Source organism: Nothoprocta perdicaria, unplaced genomic scaffold (assembly GCF_003342845.1).
Source record: "Nothoprocta perdicaria isolate Ctin4 unplaced genomic scaffold, notPer1 scaffold_22, whole genome shotgun sequence".
Lineage (NCBI taxonomy): Eukaryota > Metazoa > Chordata > Aves > Tinamiformes > Tinamidae > Nothoprocta > Nothoprocta perdicaria.
In genome coordinates this window covers 3,831,661-3,849,542 of record NW_020455415.1, presented here as the reverse complement: position 1 = coordinate 3,849,542, position 17,882 = coordinate 3,831,661, and the positions used below count along the sequence as shown (strand labels likewise).

Sequence of the window (17,882 nt, the reverse complement as noted above, 5' to 3'; positions counted from 1 at the left end):
TTTTTTTTTTTTTTTTTTTTTTTTTTTAAGTGATCATTTTTGGCTTTCAATTCCCAGGGCAAATTTCAAACGTCTGTGTCCGTATCACCTACATAACATCTCCCTAATGGTGCAGGGTTCCCACACTGAGATAAACATAAGTTTGGGGTTTTTTAGGGGGCATGATAAGTTTGCTTTACTTTTGCTGGATGGTGAGAGCTCTTTGATCTGCTCCCTGATAAGCGTGTGTGTCAGTGCTTTGTGTGGAATAGAGACAGATCTGATTATTGCCCAGTCACATGGTTAAAACAAATAAAAATTCTCATTAGGTCAAACTGACAATGGCCTGGGTGGTAGACTGGGAAGTTTATTGGGTATCTTGTTTGTTTTTGGAAGAGTTTCTTAAATTCCTGTTGAACAARTGTAAAGGGAAGTTTTGTACACTCTGTATCTGATGTAAATTATGACTATAGAATTTTGCATGTGAGATCTGGCATGTACTGGTTAACACTTGAGACTTTTACACTTCACATGATCTCTAAGGCATTTCTTTTAGCATGAGGAATACAATATAAAAGCCCATTTGTTCCAGTAAGTCACTAGTGCTTAGAGATGGATGTGTTTAGAGTGAGTTGTGGTTGTTGTGTCATTATTAAATAGCAAGGTCCCTTCCAGCTGTCATTGAATTTGCTGGGAAAATTGCCAGTAGCATTGAACTGGGCCCTTCAAGAGGATCTAAGGCTCACCACTGCTAATGAACTTTGTCCTGCTTTGGTTAAATTATTTCRTCATACTTTTTATTTGGTTTGTAAATGAGCAGTAAGCATTATATGCTTGCTGAAAAGATGAACAGTGTTTGTTATACATTATCTTCCTCAGCAGAAGCTGAGGGTGATGGTAATCCACTGGTCCACTGGCCTGCTCACTCTGAATCTCCTTAGGAAAAATAACTGCACATTATTCTCATTTTTCTTTCCCAGGCTGTGTATAGCAGACACCTTCTTGCTGTGAGACTTTTTAAGGTTTCCTGGAAGAAGGCTAAAAATTCAGGATTTGAAAGGTTCTAGGTGCTTTTCAAGTTGATGACCACTTAGCCTTATGAAGCCACAGAACTGTTGCATCYCCTGCAATTTGCTAGTGCCTCTGAGATGGACAGTGTATATTATAGCAGCCCTTACCTGAATTTGAAATGAGAGAGACTTCATTTATTTGATCATCTCTTTCCTTTCTAGTAGATGTTACTGCAATGGAGGCAATTTTGCAGGGTTTTGGTTGAGAGAAGAATAATTTATTAGAAGRTAATTTCTCCAGCCAAGCAGTATCCCAAATAACAATAAATTAAGTTTTATTAGGCTTACCCCTCTATTTTGCCTGTTTTTTGGGATCTCTGGATCAAGATATCCTTGTACTATAGAGTAAGGCCTGTGTGCACTTGCCCTTCCCTCCAGAACTTATGAGTGAAGTAGTCACCTGCCTGACTTGTTTATTTTGCTGCGTTGATGTTCTTCAGCATGCGTTGATGTTCTTCAGCACGCGTTGATGTTAAGAGCATGTGGTTGAAGAGCTGCATAGCATGTGCATTTATACGCGGGGGAGTAGAGGTGCCTGTTAGTAAATGAGCACGTTTATTAGAGCAGGAGGAGTAGCACAGAAGAACTTCTGCGATAAAATACYCGAGCAGTTGTCTGCTGATTCATCTGTCTCCAAAAGGATGAGTTAATCAATGATTGTTTTGCAGTGTTTTTAAGAGGATAGGTTTATTTGTTAGCTGTCTACTGCATTTCATTGYCAATACTTGAAGAAAATACTAGTAAAAAGTGAGACTCCCTTTTTGAAGAAATGTCTAGGTGCCTGGAAAAGCTTTATGGGTCAATATTAATGAAAGATTTTAATTATAAATCTGAGAAAGGAAAGGTGAAGGATGAGAGTTTCAACGTGGTTTTTGGTTCAGATTTATTGATGCAGTCTGTACATATTAAATGACAATAAGTTATAGATTTGTTGTTTCTATATATTAAAAGAAACTTTAATTTTAAAATGCCACATGTATGGAAAAAAGTAACTTGAGGGGGTATTTTTAGAAGAATTTTAATGAATATCTTGAGATGTAGAAAGGAAAAGTCAGAAGCATGTTTCAGGMGATCTTTTATTGCATCAAATAATTGCAAGGTGTTAGGAATAATAATTATACAAATGTCCTCTCTGTAACATTAACATGCCCTGTTTACTGCTGATGTGTTTCAAGAATGTGTTTCAACATGCAACTAAACACAACTGGTACTGATCTATAATATATTATTACAAAGACTGGTGTTGATAGGCACGTGAAGCATGGTGGTAGCTAGGAGTCCTTAGGAAGGATTCTGTGAAGAATGTTTGAGTTATAATGTACACTTTGGCTAAGGCTTAATGGTTTTATTGCTCCTAGTGAATTGTGAAGAATTTCAAATCAGAGAGGAGATCCACAGAATTAAAAAAAAAAGTGTCTTTAAAAGAGGCTGTTGGACATTGTTAAACTCATGGGGACAATGAAATTGAGGATTTGGTTGCACCACCCTCCCTATCCTACCTCCTGTCAATAATCAGGATCCCTTTCCAGTCACAGCACATTACCCATCTAATAGAGCTTCCAAATTCAAATCCTGGGCCCTGGAAGTAACTCATTTGGTGCCAGAAATGCTCATAAACTGGACATTTATGACAGTTTGTTTCAGTTTTTCATCAGGCTACTGTAAACCATAACTAGAATACAGGACTGRTTCTAGAAAGTTAATATTAGAGCTCTTAATATGCATTCATTTATTAAAGCAGAAAACAAAAAAAAAGATGACAACAAAACCCCAAAAGTTGTAATATTGTTTTAATTGCATTTATTTACTTATCAGATGTTCACTCTCTTACAGTAAGATGGGAAGCTATTTTATGTGACAAGTCCCATATTTTTTCTTAGTTATAACCATTTTATTCTTCAGTTCTCTTTTTCTAACATATTTTAAAGTTTTGTCTTTGTTTTCCATACCACAAATTTGAACTGACAAGAGGTTTGTAATAGGACTCCAAAACATACCTTGAACAAACGTTGTTAACCAAATTACAATCACTGATGTCACTTACACATGTTGCCTTTCAAAGGATGAATGTGTCCTTTTAATTTGCTTTTTAAATATCCGTAACAGTGTCCCCAAGCATTTTAATAAAACAGAAACAGTTAATTATTGCCGAATAAGGGTATCCAAATATAGTGCTCTGCTGCTTGCATATAAATATTTCTGACAGCACTTCTCTCTTGAAGAGAAAATTGTGTAAATTGCTAGTTATTATCATTTTTAATAAATAAGTCTTATTTTAACTCTGTTTCTCCTCCTTTCCCGCCCTCTGCCATACTGTTCAACAAGCAGACTTGCAGTGGGACCGTTTCTATTACAGAGTGATTGAGCTCTGATTTACACATCAATTACCCAACTTCATGGAGATTTTCATGCTCCCCTAGCTGACATCAATGAAGCATAACTGCGTAAGCGCTTTATTTCATCCCGCTTTTTGATAACTCAGACTGATAACTAATCATATCGAAAGACAATGAGCTATGATACAGGAAACAATAAATGCTTCCCTTTGAAACCTCATCTGTTCTTTATACGCTTGCTATTCAGGAGCTTATCTCTGCCATCCATTCCCCAGAATGTGTTCCTTCCAAATTCACGTTGAGGAAAGGTTTTGGGCTACGCAACACCAAAAAAGAGCAGGAATTGGGTGAAAACAATATTTTTCTCAGTATTTTGTGTGTGCAGAGAGGGGAAACAGCTAAAAGGAAAAAAAAAAGTGACAAATATAAGCCCAAACCCTTAGCTTTCTAGCTTAAATTTCCATAAATTGCCTAGGGGTCTCTTGGGTGTTATTTTGTTCAGGGACTTTAATCTTCTGTATTCTCTATCAAACAAGCTACAGGAATGGCATTGTTTTTAATGCAAATTGTTAAGAGATTTGGCTTTTACGCGTAGATAACCAGTGACCGTCTCAAGTGTTTCTCTACAGAACTGTTGAACATCAAAGACAGAATATTTCATATTTTAAAATAAATCATTTATCTTAAAGTGCAGTGATAGCTATATTCGGTGCTGGATACTTYCAGTAACTATTCATGCTATGAAGAATGCAACATTAAAGTAAATGTTTAAATATGAAAGATAGTGAGAAATTCTTAAGTTTTTTAAAAAATAGCATATTGGGATCTGACTGTTCTCTGTTAAGTAGAAAAACTAGCAGGACACAGAAGCAAGGGCACTGGTGATTAACAGATAAGGAGGAATTTTGGTATTTTAAGTGTAATATGTCTCATGATGTTTATCAGTAAAACAGAGATTTCAGATGGTCAGGGAAGATATGTTAAAAAGTGGTTTTCCTTAAAGACCAGGTTTTGAAATCTCATTTACTAAAACTGTTTTAGGAATGGCAATGAAATTTAAGACCTGAGGCCGACTTCCCCCTGCTGCCCTTTTGGAATAAGTGTAGGGAAATATCAGTGTGAATACTAGAAGAATCTGAATTGACCAGAGGAGGCTTATTCTCCTTTCCTTGTACAATATGGTGGTGGTCTGGTTTTACATGAGACCAGTGGATTTGCGGTAAGATAAATAGGGAGTAACGTAGAGGTGGGTTGCTAATGTGCTTGCCGTTTGTGAAAGTGGGCTRTCACCTAGTTTGGTTATTAGGCGACATTGCTTTTTACCTTATGTTTTTTTGCTTGCATTGAAAGGGAATTTCCCTGCCCTGCAAAACCAGAGCACGTTTTTAATTGTGGGAATAGCCTCATTGACCTGAGCTGAGTATCTCACAAATGTCCGGTATTTGGAGTGAATTTTGGTGTGGGAAGTTTAAACCCGTCCTACCAGCCAGCTGTTGAGGGAAGGCAGTTGCTGAGTGCACGTCAAGACCTAGAAATCTACCTAAAGTCAGAACCATGAAACAATAACCTCAGGGAAGGACTTGCARTCCTTAAATTTGTACCATGTTTTATCTGCTGCTTCTTAGTTTAGAAGCCTTTGTTTTTCCTGTGTTTCCACTGATGACTAACGTTTCAGTTGGAGCTTCTGTCATCATTTAGGAGTACACTATATTTTAAGTGGAATAAAGAAAAACTAGTACAGGGTAATATCTGATTTGATCAAAGTGTGTGTTTTCCTGAAATCAGACACTTTTTAAAATATTGAGAACAGCAACTACTTCTTCCCGAACTTGTGGATAAATGCTGTTTTTGTCGAATATTGTTCATTTATCCTTGAGTGTGTAGTCTGTCACTACTGTAAAGCCTCTTCAGCTTTTCTTGTATTGATTCTTTCCCTATTGGGCTTTTGTTGTTTTGACTGCATCAACAAAGCGCTATTTTGTTCTCATTCATGAYTTTTTTGGCAACGTTAGACACTTGATCATTGTCTGCTTTTTCTTCGTGCCGCAGTGACTACTCCCTCAGCCCTGTCTTCTCTGACTTCCTACTTCTGCTCCTTCCCCTGTCTGTGTTTGAGGTCCTTGTCTGCCTTTCCTAGTTCTCCCCACGCGAGAAGACCACTGCAGTGGCTTTAGTTACCACRTCTCTGAAGGCAAAGCTCAAATGCAGGGTGTCAGCCTTTAGCTGTTGGTTTTGTCTTTATTTTTTTCAGCGTGTCTCAAACTCTTCCTCCCAACCTCGTGCTCTGTTGCAAGCTGTCCAAGCACATTTCCCCCTATATCTTTTGTGCTGCACTCTCTCGCTTGCACCACAGATGGTTGCACTGCCCTTTCCCATGCCAGAATTTTTATGCCACCTTCTGCTTCCCCCTTTTGTAGTCAGAGCACGTTCGACTTCTTTTCCCCTCTCCACCAGATCCACCTCTTTATCTTCCAGTTCCTGAAGCTGTCTTGCTGCCTGGCGCCCTTGGCCATGGCACCCAGCTCCCGGGGGTCCCACGTGTCACCCTGGCCCTCGCAGGGCTGTCCCTGCATGGCCCTCACTGACACTGCAGGTCCAAACCACCCGCGCGCCCTCCTGCCCCGTGCTGGGCTATTCCTATCCACGCAATTCCCACGTTTATGCACAGACTTTCCCTTCCTAATTTGATTATCAATCTAATAAGTGGTAATAAAACAATAAAACTCATTGTATTGAGTACTATGTTGTCACGTAAGGGGGAACTGACCCTCTCGGATAGGATGCAGCTGTCATATTTTCCTCTAAATCTCTTCATTAAATGTTTGCAAGTCTATACATGTGATTTCCCACCCTTTTGGCTTTAAAGGAGTCCTGAGGTATTTCTCATACTAATGAGACAGACTGAACTCTGGTGCTCCTCGTGGTACCCSACCAGAGTTTTCACCGACACCTCCACCACTAGTCACATATCCATATTTCACAGAACATTAGTTAAGCTTGATATTAAACACAACTCCCAGAGCTTGCTTTGCGGCTGCATTAGGAGTTTCTGGAGAGCATCCCAGTAGGTTCTCAGTCCACTAAGATCTAATCAGTGGCTCCCTTTGGATTAAAAGGAATCCAAAGAAGCTGTTATCCCAATCTGTGTATGATCTTACAACATCTGCCTTTCTGTAACGGCAATCAGGGCAGCATCAACATTTCTGCAGCAAAAACGTGTTTGCAGAGGAATAAGCAAAGCCATTGACCTAACCTGATGAGCAACYACTTCCCTCTAAGTAGATACTTTGGACACTTAAGGCCAACAGTGTGAGTGAAAAGTTCAAATGAGCCATGAATTTGTTTTGTTTCCACGAGAACCGAATGAGCCAGAGCTCGTGAACAATGTGGAGGTAGCTGCTCACCGAGGACTTGGCTTGTGTCGTAAAGTGGATGCTTGGCTTGATGGTCTGCAAACGTCCCTGGGGTCCAGGGTGTGAGGTGACGACCGTGCCTGTCTCTTGGGTATACAGAACACACATCTTTATGAAAGATGCCCACTGAAAGAGAAATACTTCAGGACGTTGTGTTGAAAAATACTGGGTTTTTAACCTCTGCTGTTAATGTTGTAAATACTGTCTTAGTTAAAGGTAATGTCTTTTAAAGTGATTATGCTATTGTGAATTACTGCTGTTTTCATTGATTTTGAATTTTTAGTTTTGTAATGTGTCATAAAATGTATCTGAAGAGACTTTGGAGCCCTTGCCACTTGTGCTCAGATAGGATGCAGCATAATAGCTCCGCTCCAAAGCAGTAAGGGAACCAGTCCAAGGCACTTGCCTGCTTGAGACCAGAGCCGGCTTTTAGCAGCGCAGCACTGAAATCTCACGCTGCGGGTGAAATCCCACTGCGTTCGGTTTGATTTGAATGTGCCCAGGATCTCACCCCCAACCTCTGGGCCAGGGTTGCTGCYGTAAGGCTGAGAAATGCAGCTCTTATCTTCAGGAAAAATTCTTTCTGAAGTGAGTGCTGGCAGCGCATGAGATGTCACTGCTCCCATAAGAAAAGATTACTTGTGCAGGATATAAAATCCTGCTTACAGTGGATCCATTAACTTGGGTGACCCTGCTGGAGTCAAGATTGGGCTCATAACTTGGTAGTGATCAGATCTTGAAGCAAGAATTGCAGTCTGCAGATCAAGGTGCTGCTGGGAAGTTTTCCCTTGAGAAGCTGAACACAACGTGTTCCCGYGGCTCCTGGGCTGGATATACCCCTGGCATGAGTTCTGAGAAAGGACAGGCAGTGAAAAATTTACCAAAACCAGTGTTTTGCTTCAGGGGAGATTCTCCTAAGGCCTTTTGGGAAGAGACAGAGTCCACCTTGTGCTCATCCACATGTGCCAACTTGGGAAACAGCTGATTCTCACTATATCCGTGAATTTTAGTCTTGATGTAGAGCCACGGAGACTCATGCTCCCCGTTTTACCGTTCCGTGAGCAGTTGTAGTTTGCAGTATTACAGCAGCAACATGTGATTGCTGTGGTGTGGTGAACTGACCTTGGCTCACAACAACAGTTTCCCTTTCCCCTCTCTCAGGAAACCAGTAAATACTACTACTGCTTCTGCAAAAATACCAAGGATTATTCTAGTAATGTTCTGGAGCTCGATGCTGGTGAGTGAATGTGAGCCAGTGATGTCACTGCATCAAGAAGTGCTATAAATAAAAAATATTTCAGCTTTCCAACTTGGAAAAGTAAAACATGGATGGAAACCGTTCGGCTAAGTCTATGTAGGTGGCTTTGCATTCTGTTTGAGCCGTACTCAAGCCTTCTTCAATCGGAGCGTGAATAATTGTGAATTGCTTAAACCAATTATTAATTCATATTTTTGATTCAGGGATTTCACTGTGGTATCAATTTTTCTTTCTTCTTTCCCTCCCTGTATGAAAACAAGTGTGTGAGTCTAAGGCTACATGGAAACGTCGGGAAGCAGACATGTGCTTTCCTGCGGTCTCTGCAGGGCTTGCAGGTTCAAACACAACCTGCCTCAATCATAAGAACTTTAATTGAGTAGATAAAGAGGTCCTCATAATTATAAACTGCAGTAGGTATAACAAGAGGCTAAATACATAGCTGTGGTTTTAATTAGCTAGTGCTTCAAATTAGTAATTGTGGTTTCAGTCAGAAATCAGTGACTTTATACACTGTTAAAGCCTCATCACTGTGCAGTTCATTCCTCATTATATCTCTCCGTGTGAAGCTTTCAATACAACATCATGCTGAGCTAAAAAGGCAAAAGTTGTAGATATTTGGTTATCTTCCAAGCGCAGTGGAGCTCTGTGGAGATTTAATTCACTCTCGACAGAGGGATGAGAATTAACTGTTCTTTGTTACGTATGTATGCCCATATATAAGTATGTATACATAGAGGGTGTGTGTGGATGTGTGTGTTTATGTCTAGAATCTATCAGGGAGATACTGTTTGCACCAGATAACATCAGTGCATATACTAAAATCTGCTCTTCAAGTTGTCGTCTGGAATTTGGTAGCTAATTAGCTGACACAAAGTAGAGCCAAAAGCCTCATAACAAATCAAATATGGGTTGAAAGCACAGAAGTGTTCCTGAATGCTTGTCACATGAGGGGTTGTCAGTGCAAGTTGAAGCACGTATCTTTCCCTTTCCTCTTTCCCTTTTTTCCTCCTTCAGGGTTTTAATTATATCTTTTCCCTCAGAGGAGCAGGAGGTAGTTTGCAAAGCCAAGAGACCAAAGTGCTTGAGCGCTGCTCGGGAGAGAAGTGRATGTGATCTCTCAGCTTGTCAGCTCGGTCTGGCAGGTGCACAAAGCAAACTGACACGGAGATACCTGACATGTTGCCATCGCGGCGCGGAGGCGACAGATCCGCTGCTGTTTGTTTGTGTGTAGAATTACCTGCCACCAGAGTCAACTAACCTCAAGTCCCTTCCGGGAGACTGCTACAGAAACACTTTTTAAAACACCCCCTGACACCCACAGCGAAACCTTACATAAATTTTAACAAGTGCGTGGGACAGCAGTAGGTGTTGGAAGTCGCGCTGGGCTGATGTGCCRTGTTGGGATGGATGTAGACAAGTGTTAGGTGGTTAAACGGGCTTGGAGCTGGTGCTGKGTCCTAGGCTGGGCCCTCGCGGGTGCACGCACGGCTGGGCGCCCGGTGGTGCACGCGGATGTGTGCGTTATGGCCACACAAATGTGCTTCAAAATCTCTTTTATTCTTCTACATGACACTCTGTTAATTCAAAAAGAACGTTCTTGTCTGTTCTSGTTTTAAAGTGTACTTGACATCACCCGTTTGATATGGTACTACAGTTCCAAATTTGCATTAAGGAAAATTACTCAGTGTTTTCTTAATTCCTGCAAAGTTGTACTCAAGAGTTGTATAGTTTCTGATGTTTTTCTTCTGTTATTGATAGGAATGAATATGTAACAAAATTATTGGGAAAATAACATGCTGTCTTTTTTGTCCTTTTCTCTTCTTCAGCCACTATGAGCAAGACCGGAGTGCACTTAAGAGGAAGGAATGGGAGAGAAGAAATCAAGAAGTCCAGCAAGATGAAGATCTCTTTGCTTCAGGTTTTAACCTATTTGGAGAACCCTACAAGGTAAATTGYAGTGTGATGCTTTACGTTTTCATACTGTCTTTTGTCTGGATGCATTTTACAAATATAAATTAAGGTTCCTGTCACCTCTGAGGAATAAAAGCTTTGCATCTGTCTTGGTACTTGTGCTCTTCGATCCATCGATCTTTCAAATCGCATATCACACAGATGCGAGTTAAATACTCTGCTTGGTGTTGCATGCTGGCATTGGCAAAATCAGGAATTTTCCTTACAGTCCAATTCCAGATTTCTTCCTCATGCAGTAAAGTGTCTCAATAGAAGGATGTGCAGCTGATACCTCTACAAGTGGGGCCGTACCTATAAAACTAGYACTTAGTCCTTTTATTTTTAAGCAAAAAATATACCTAAGTTGTTAAAACCAAAGTCTCCTCTATAAATAATGAGTCCATAAGCTTTCTTTTGCAATCATAACCGTCCAAAGAAGTCTTCAGGGAAAGAGGCTGAATCTTTGGGGAGCATAACAAGGCTATGAAAGGGACTTACGACAAGACTTATTCTCTCTAAGGAGCTTTACTGACTGAGATTTTCATCACCAAGGGATGTCCCCTTTATGATTTCTGCTGCTTTGATTTTCAGGAAGACATTCCCTGAAGAATTCATCAGAATGTAAATTTCCGTATCTCTTTCTCCTCCCAATCAGTGACATCCATTGAAAGGCCACCACTTCATCTTTCCATTTTATATTGTTAGCAGCTGGAGGGAGGATGAGGGCTCTTTGAAAATCACCAGAACAGGAGGAGGAAAGACTGGCATCATTATCAAATGGTTGCTAATAATTACAGACCGGGAGACAGATTCAGCCAAATAAGGTCTAKGCAGGGGGAGAATTTCTGTTTCTTTTTGTCTTCACAAAATCTAATCAATGTACTTTTTTGCATTGATTCACATTTTACTAACTCTAGTCATAGTAAATAATAACTAATAATGAACCGATTTTGTTAAGATTTCTTGTTGGTCAGGTAAAGATTCTAGTTCATATGCGTGGTCATCAGGATTTCACTGGGTAGCCTAATAAGCAAATTCATGCAAAATTATGGGTCAGGAACTAGATTCCCCCTCCCCATCTACTGTACCATAAGAATTATAATTTGTAGTTTTGCATTTATTAAGCATGTATATATTTGCCCTAACAAGAGAACACATAATACATCTGGTTAAAAATTGAATGGCCAGCCATCAAAATGTTGTTCTGGGAGCTGGTCTGAGAAAACTCATTTTTTCCTTAGAGTATCACGCTGCTTTCCATTGACTTGCCAGAGAAATTTGTGAAAACTGCATCTATGGAATTGGGCAAAACATGATGTGTTGCTGTCCTAAAAAATGTGATTATAAATTAATATAAATTAATAGGAAAATGTCATGCAAAAATAAGTTACCACTCTCTTAAACGTACAAAATGAAGAGAAACAAAGCTGCATATGAAAGGTAGATTTTGCATCCTTTTTGCATTATGCAGCAAAAAAATGACAATGTGGTAGACTGATATTTCCCTTATAAGTTCTGTATTGCTAGGAACATAAAAGAACCAAMTCTGACTCTTAATGGATACAGAGTGAATTGTATTCCTAAGCAAGTGCAAAGCTAAATTCAGGGTTTTACTCATGTTTATTCTAGCATAAAATAAAGAGCCTGTGAGGTGAGAATAAACTATTCAGTTTGAAATTCTTTTTTATTTTGAGCTGTTTCCAGGCAAGTGAGACTTGGGGCCTGGTGCCTGGGTGCAATGGGTGACCAGTGACACCCGTCTGGTTACTCTAGGTGGGAGCAGAAGAACATAAACCCCTGCCCAGGTTTTGGGCAGGGGTGTGGGCTGCAGGTGGCACAGGATTCATGCCCTTGGCTCAGCTACCACCTATCACAAGATGTGTGGTTTGACTCTTTACCCTGCTTGCATATCCACCACCATCCATCATCCTCCTGTGAAGATTTTCCTGGCAGAAACTGCCATTTTATTAATCAGTTGATATCTTTTACTGTTCTGAATTAGGAAAGAGTTTCAGAGATTGTGAGTTTCCTAGAGAAAACAGTGTGAGTAGTTCTGCTAGTTTTCAAAGTTACTTTTTCAAAGGTTTGCCTTAAAAGAGTTCAACTTGAGAAATACAGCCCAATAGGCAGAATTTCCATTGAGGAATCTTTGCAGAATCTTATTATTTATTACTTTTTTTTTTCTTTTTTAAGCTTATCTGTGAAGCGTGAGAGGTGAATGAATTATGAAACCTCAAGTTTCATACAATTTTTCACAAAACCCTTGTAAATTGGGCCTATAAGTTTGAGTGCATTAGTGCTTTTCTTTGTAAAGCTATAATGCAGTAGCTAGCTAGCAAATTAGCCTTCCAATGGGATTCCATTACAGGTCTTTTCTTGAAAGCGATAGAAGCCAATGCAGGAAGGTGTACATTTCCTAAATTAGCAAGAGCCTGGAWTGAGGGGGAAGGCTCCTAGGCATGAGTCACAAACCAGACACGTAATTTATGCCTTGAAATACTCAGAAAGAAAGTGCATTTCCTTGATAGCAGCAGAGTTGTGATTCAACGCGCTGTTCAGAAAATAAGGTGTATGGAGGTTTCCTTTACAAAATCAGCCAATTATCTGGAATATGAAGGTAGAAAGTGTCTCCAATCTGAAAGCAATAAAGAACAACCAGAAATTAKGACTAGGTTTCATGTTTATCATGCTGGTCAAAACGCTGCTTCTCATGAGAGTTCTGAATTTGTTGAGGGGAAAAAAAGAATGTTGCACTTCATACCTAAAATCCTGGGGTTTGCACCGTGCTACATCACGCTGAGTCACTCTGGTTATATGAGGTGCAAATCTGGTTGTAGCAGTGTGTATTTCGGTTTTATTTCACTGTAAGGCAAATTCTCATTCACATTCACTATGTTTTTGCGATCTGGTCTAAAAACCATTGAAGACAGTAATAATCTTTCAATTACTTCAATAACAATCGGATCAGAGCTTTAGTGCACTTAAAATTGGCTTAGAATGTCCAAGTTAATTATCTCGATGCTTTTCAGAAAATACAGTTTTATTAGTGCTCCCAGAAAATGACTATAAATAATAATACATTATATTTATATAGTGTCTTTCATCCCCCAGGATGTGAAATTGTTGCATGAAACAGAGTTGATATTGAACAAAATGATATTTATAATGATAAATATGTGACAGGTAAAAGAAAATAATTTAAGAGAATCAGATGCTTCCAACATGGAAATGATTGAAAAACTCCACATTCACATTAAAACAGTGTTTCCCTCCATGAAGTGCTAGGCAAGAGCCCTTTAAAGTSGTGCAGAGTGAGGATGTGTTTTGAGGACCTTTCTTTTCCCTTCTGCTTTGTGGACACTAAGCTAAATGGACACTGGAAATGCAGCTAAAACAGAGGGGACCATTAGTGGCCAGGCAGTTCCAGATATTTGGTTGCTTCCCATGGGCCATCCTGTGAAGGGTTAAACTGTTTGGTGGGGAAGGAGGAAACCGAACAAGTATGTGAGTGTTTCGAGCTCGCATCATGATTCCTGCTGGGCCCTTAAGCACAATGGAATCTCCTTGTTTTAAATTTGGGGGTTGTACAGAGAGCCTGGTTTTGGCTGCTGCCCAAATGGCTCATTGTGCAACTCAGTTGAAGGAGACTGCTCACATACAAAGAGCTTATTCTTGGCTTAGCTAGAATATAATTTTTGCCACTCAAATGACCAACCTAGGGACTTAGTCAGTGAATAAAAGTGATTCGTGGTCCTCCGCAACTTGGATTATTAACTGTGTCAGTTAGCAGCGCTGGCAAAATGTATGTAGAGGAGAAGAACATTGAACAGTTAATTTTTAAATCACTGCCTCAGCGCAGTGGTAATATACATTACAATCCCTGAGAATGAGCAAGAGGAAATTTGCATTTATTATCTTCTTTTTCAACATTTTATACAGCATAAGAAGTGCTAACGGAAAAAAAAAAAACCAAAACTTTGTGCAGTATTCATCTCATCTCTTGACTAGTTCAGCAGTGAGGGAAATAATCATATATTTCAAGAGGAATCCACGATTGGATTTTTTTTTCATCACTCAGTATTTTGCTAACATTGGAGGAAATTGGGCTCAATGGCATGAGAGGATCCCTGGTCAAGGAATGAGGTCCCAAGAGTGGGGCTCTCTTACCAGCCACCAATTCATAGTGCTGCCTTTGCCCATCTTCCTGTTCAGGTTCTTAGATCTTTTGGCCTGTGGCACTACTTGGTGTATTGACTGAGAAACCAAACATGGAATAAAGGAAAGTTGCCGAAATCTGAAGTGTTACTGTACACTCACTTTGTGCATATGGCAAATAGAGACAATACAGACTGTCAAAGATAAACATCTGCTTGAACAGGAGCTATAGTTTTGTTTTGTTTTTATCCTTTCAGTGCTGCAAAGTAATAATTCTGGAGAATAGGATGCTTCAGTGCTATGCTGGTCATTTCAATAAAATCTAAAGGTCAGGAAGAAGGACCGATCCATTGGTTGTCTGTGGGGTAACTTAGAACAAGAAGAGGGAGGAAATTAGCTGCATATTAATTATAGCTTGCAGCTTATTTGCCCAGCTTTTTAAAAGTGAAAAGAAAAAAAAACCCTTCATGATTCAGAGGGAAAATTATAACAACAGTGAAACGCAGATGAGTCAGTATTTATTTAATAATTACTGGAATTCAAGGGAAAACATGATTCATAAATACAACAAGCCCTTAGACAACAGAAGATTTCTGATGCTGAAGAATGTGGCAGTCATCTCTATTAATAGTCTTCTATAAGAAAATTTTTGAATGATCTTTTTATTTGAAGCTACTCTAAGATTTCTGTGGTTAGAAGCATTTGTGTTTTCTAGATTTAGATGGAGACGCCTGGGTTCAAACTGAACCTTCTACAGCAAAGCAAATGGAATTACACCAGAGAAGAGTTTGGCCTCATATGTTTACTACAGTCAGCCCTGCTTCAATTTATGGTAGAGCTATGGGGTCAACAGGGTGGTAGAGCAATAACATCCYTAACTAAAATATGTGATTGCAATTCAAATGCTCAGTAACCAGTAACTGTTAGTTCAGATTTCGCAAGATACAAAATGTATAAGCCCAACTTATCTGACACAAAGCCAGATTCTTTTGCTCATAGCATCCATAACTGATGTAATTTAAACATTTCTCTGAGAGCGTATTTAAGAAAATGGGAAGCAGTACACAAGCGTTACTCATGCAAGCCTGTTTTGAGAGATTCTTTGAACACAGTTATTGATAGGTTTTTCTTACATAACATATGCAAGATGTAATTGAAATTAAATTAAATGTCAGCACGACACCATTAAACAGCTAACATTTGCCATCTTCTAAGACAACTATTCTGAGCAGTAACTTCTCAATCAAGAATTTACTCACATTTTTTTTTATTTTWTTTTTTTTAGACAAATAAAGGTGATGCTCTTGCAAACCGTGTCCAGAACACCCTGGGGAACTATGATGAGATGAAGGACTTGCTAACCAACCATTCCAACCAGAGTCACCTTGTAGGAATCCCAAAGAATTCTGTCCCACAGACTCCCATCGATAAAAATGAGCAGAACTTTTTTCCGGAACAAAGAAATAGGATGATCCCATCTCATCAGCTCAGTGGCCACTCGTCCACATCGATGCCTCCCCCGTCTTCGTTGTCATCTAATTCTACTTTGCTGCACGGTCACCAGAGCAGCAGGAAGTCCAGGACGGACTGGTCCCGTGGTGGTCATAACTCTACTGGGGGCCAGCCAAGCCAATCCAGCAGTCAACAAAACAGGACGAAGCACAGCTCTTCTCATGACCAACCCCCGGGCAGATATGAAGACCTCTACAGTTGTCAGAGTGAGCAGCATAAAAGTGGAGGCACTGAGGAAGCAAATTCTATGGCAACCTCTTCACATTCAAGGAGACACACTCATTCGAAGTCAGCAGCTGGAGAACACACTTACAAGGAGAACAGTCATTCGAAGTCGCCGGCAGAGCTTGAGTTCATAAGCCATGGTCCTGGATCTCCGCTTCCTTCCACGTCTTTGCTCTCTGCAAACAATGGTCTTTCGACCCAGAACTTCCCCCCAGGCCTTCACTGTAAAAGCAGCATGGTCCAGCAAAAGCCTACAGCTTATGTCAGGCCTATGGACGGCCAGGACCAGGTTCCCAATGACTCACCAGAACTCAAACCTCCAGTAGAAATTGAGAGTGGATATGGCAATCAGTCCTTTGGAACGCTGCTGGAAGGGAAAGTGAACACACCTAGTTCGAAGAATAAAGTACCAAAGCTTAACATTCCTCCCGTTAGTGAAGTAAGTAGTTTAAAATATCTTCTTTCTCTTGCTTCTTAAGTATCTCATGCATTGAATATTTGTCCTTGCAAATATGCAGTTCCATTTCCTGGAACTGTGATCTAAAATATCTTTTTTTTTTTTTTTTTTTTTTTCTCTTCTTCCCTCTAGTATATGCACTATTAAATTTACTTTTGGCGAAGTTTTGTGATAGTCCCAGTAAGCAATAATAAATGAAGTTTTAAAATCACAGCTTGGAATACTAACCTTACTTCTTTCCCATTAATATTAAAAGGTTAAATCTCTGTTGGATATAATACATTTATACTAGCTAGAATTCTGAATAGAGAACTATAATGTCTCAGTTCATCTGCAGTTTTCAGATTTTGCATATTCAGTTAGGAGCTAGTTTAATATAAAACACACTGTTTTAAACTTTTTAAGGAAAAATGGAAGTGCCCAAATGTCAGTGGTATGAAACAGTTCCTCCAGTAACAGGTTTAATTGCAGAATTTGCTGAATTCCTATTGCTTTAATGGAATTAATGTGGCTTAAGTTCTGAGTAATGCTTATGAAAATGTGTCCCATTAAAGCTTTTATGCATTTTGAAGAGCTCTTAAYGTTGGGATCCAGTCCCAATCTCTGCTACCAACAGCTTAAGCTGTTGAATTTTGTATTGCTGGTCAGTCCTCTGAGGAATATTTTATTTGGTTCATACTCTTGTCCACTCCAAGCACAGCTGTATTATGCGGGTACCAGTTGAACTGTTTATACTCTGTGTATTTTTTCTTCCMTTCTGACTTTCCCTAAAGCAGTAACCGTTGCAAGGTAAGTTTGCAGTGTACRTATGAGCCACACTGCAATATGTGTTTTTCATAGCTTTCTGTTTTCCCAAAAATATTTCCCTGCTTGGTAATATTTTTATACTAGCAATGAGGAGCGATGCATTCTTAAACCACTTTATTGCAAAAGGTCAGCTTTTTCTGTTGGAATAATTGTTTCAAGCCAATAATTTGTTTGACTATTTAGAAACTTGATGTTATTTATTAACATTCCAGGCAGCAACAAAGACTGATGTGTTTTGCAGTAGAGCTTGGAATAATTTTCTGGGAACTGCATCTGAAAACAGTAAAAGGCCTATTTATATCAAGTGGAAGCTGAGGGTTGCTTGCAGATGGYGTTTTATTAGAAAATGTATTTGTTAATAAACGTAGCTTTGTACAAGCTTACTTTACAGATGTTTCTGTTTATTTTTACCTTAGGTTAAAAATCTGCTGATGTAGATGGCTTCATAGGCTGTTGTGTTTTGTCGCTAGCATTGTTTGGCAAGTAAATAATTGCATGCAAAGGATATAATGATGGTGCAAAAGCAAATACATTTATTCACTTTTGCCATCTATTAAGATGAGTCAATAGACGCACTTTAAAGTGAAGCATTAATATGAAGCGTTTTTATAATAGAATATGCCTTTTACAGCTTGCATCACCTATTAAAAGTGCTTCTCCTTCTCTCTCTCTCTCTCTCTCTCTCTCTCTCTCTCTCTCTCTCTCTCTCTCTCTCTCTCT

General features: G+C 39.5%; 1 protein-coding gene across 1 annotated transcript in view; it reads left to right on the top strand.

Annotated features, from left to right (window-relative positions):
- Window positions 1-17,882, top strand: part of AFF2 (AF4/FMR2 family member 2) — a 319,079-nt gene that overhangs the window by 91,597 nt on the left and 209,600 nt on the right. The window contains exons 2-3 of the mRNA XM_026039130.1: window positions 9,883-10,003; window positions 15,447-16,337. Coding sequence (XP_025894915.1) covers window positions 9,883-10,003; window positions 15,447-16,337 — 1,012 coding nt within the window. The remainder of the gene's footprint in view (window positions 1-9,882; window positions 10,004-15,446; window positions 16,338-17,882) is intronic.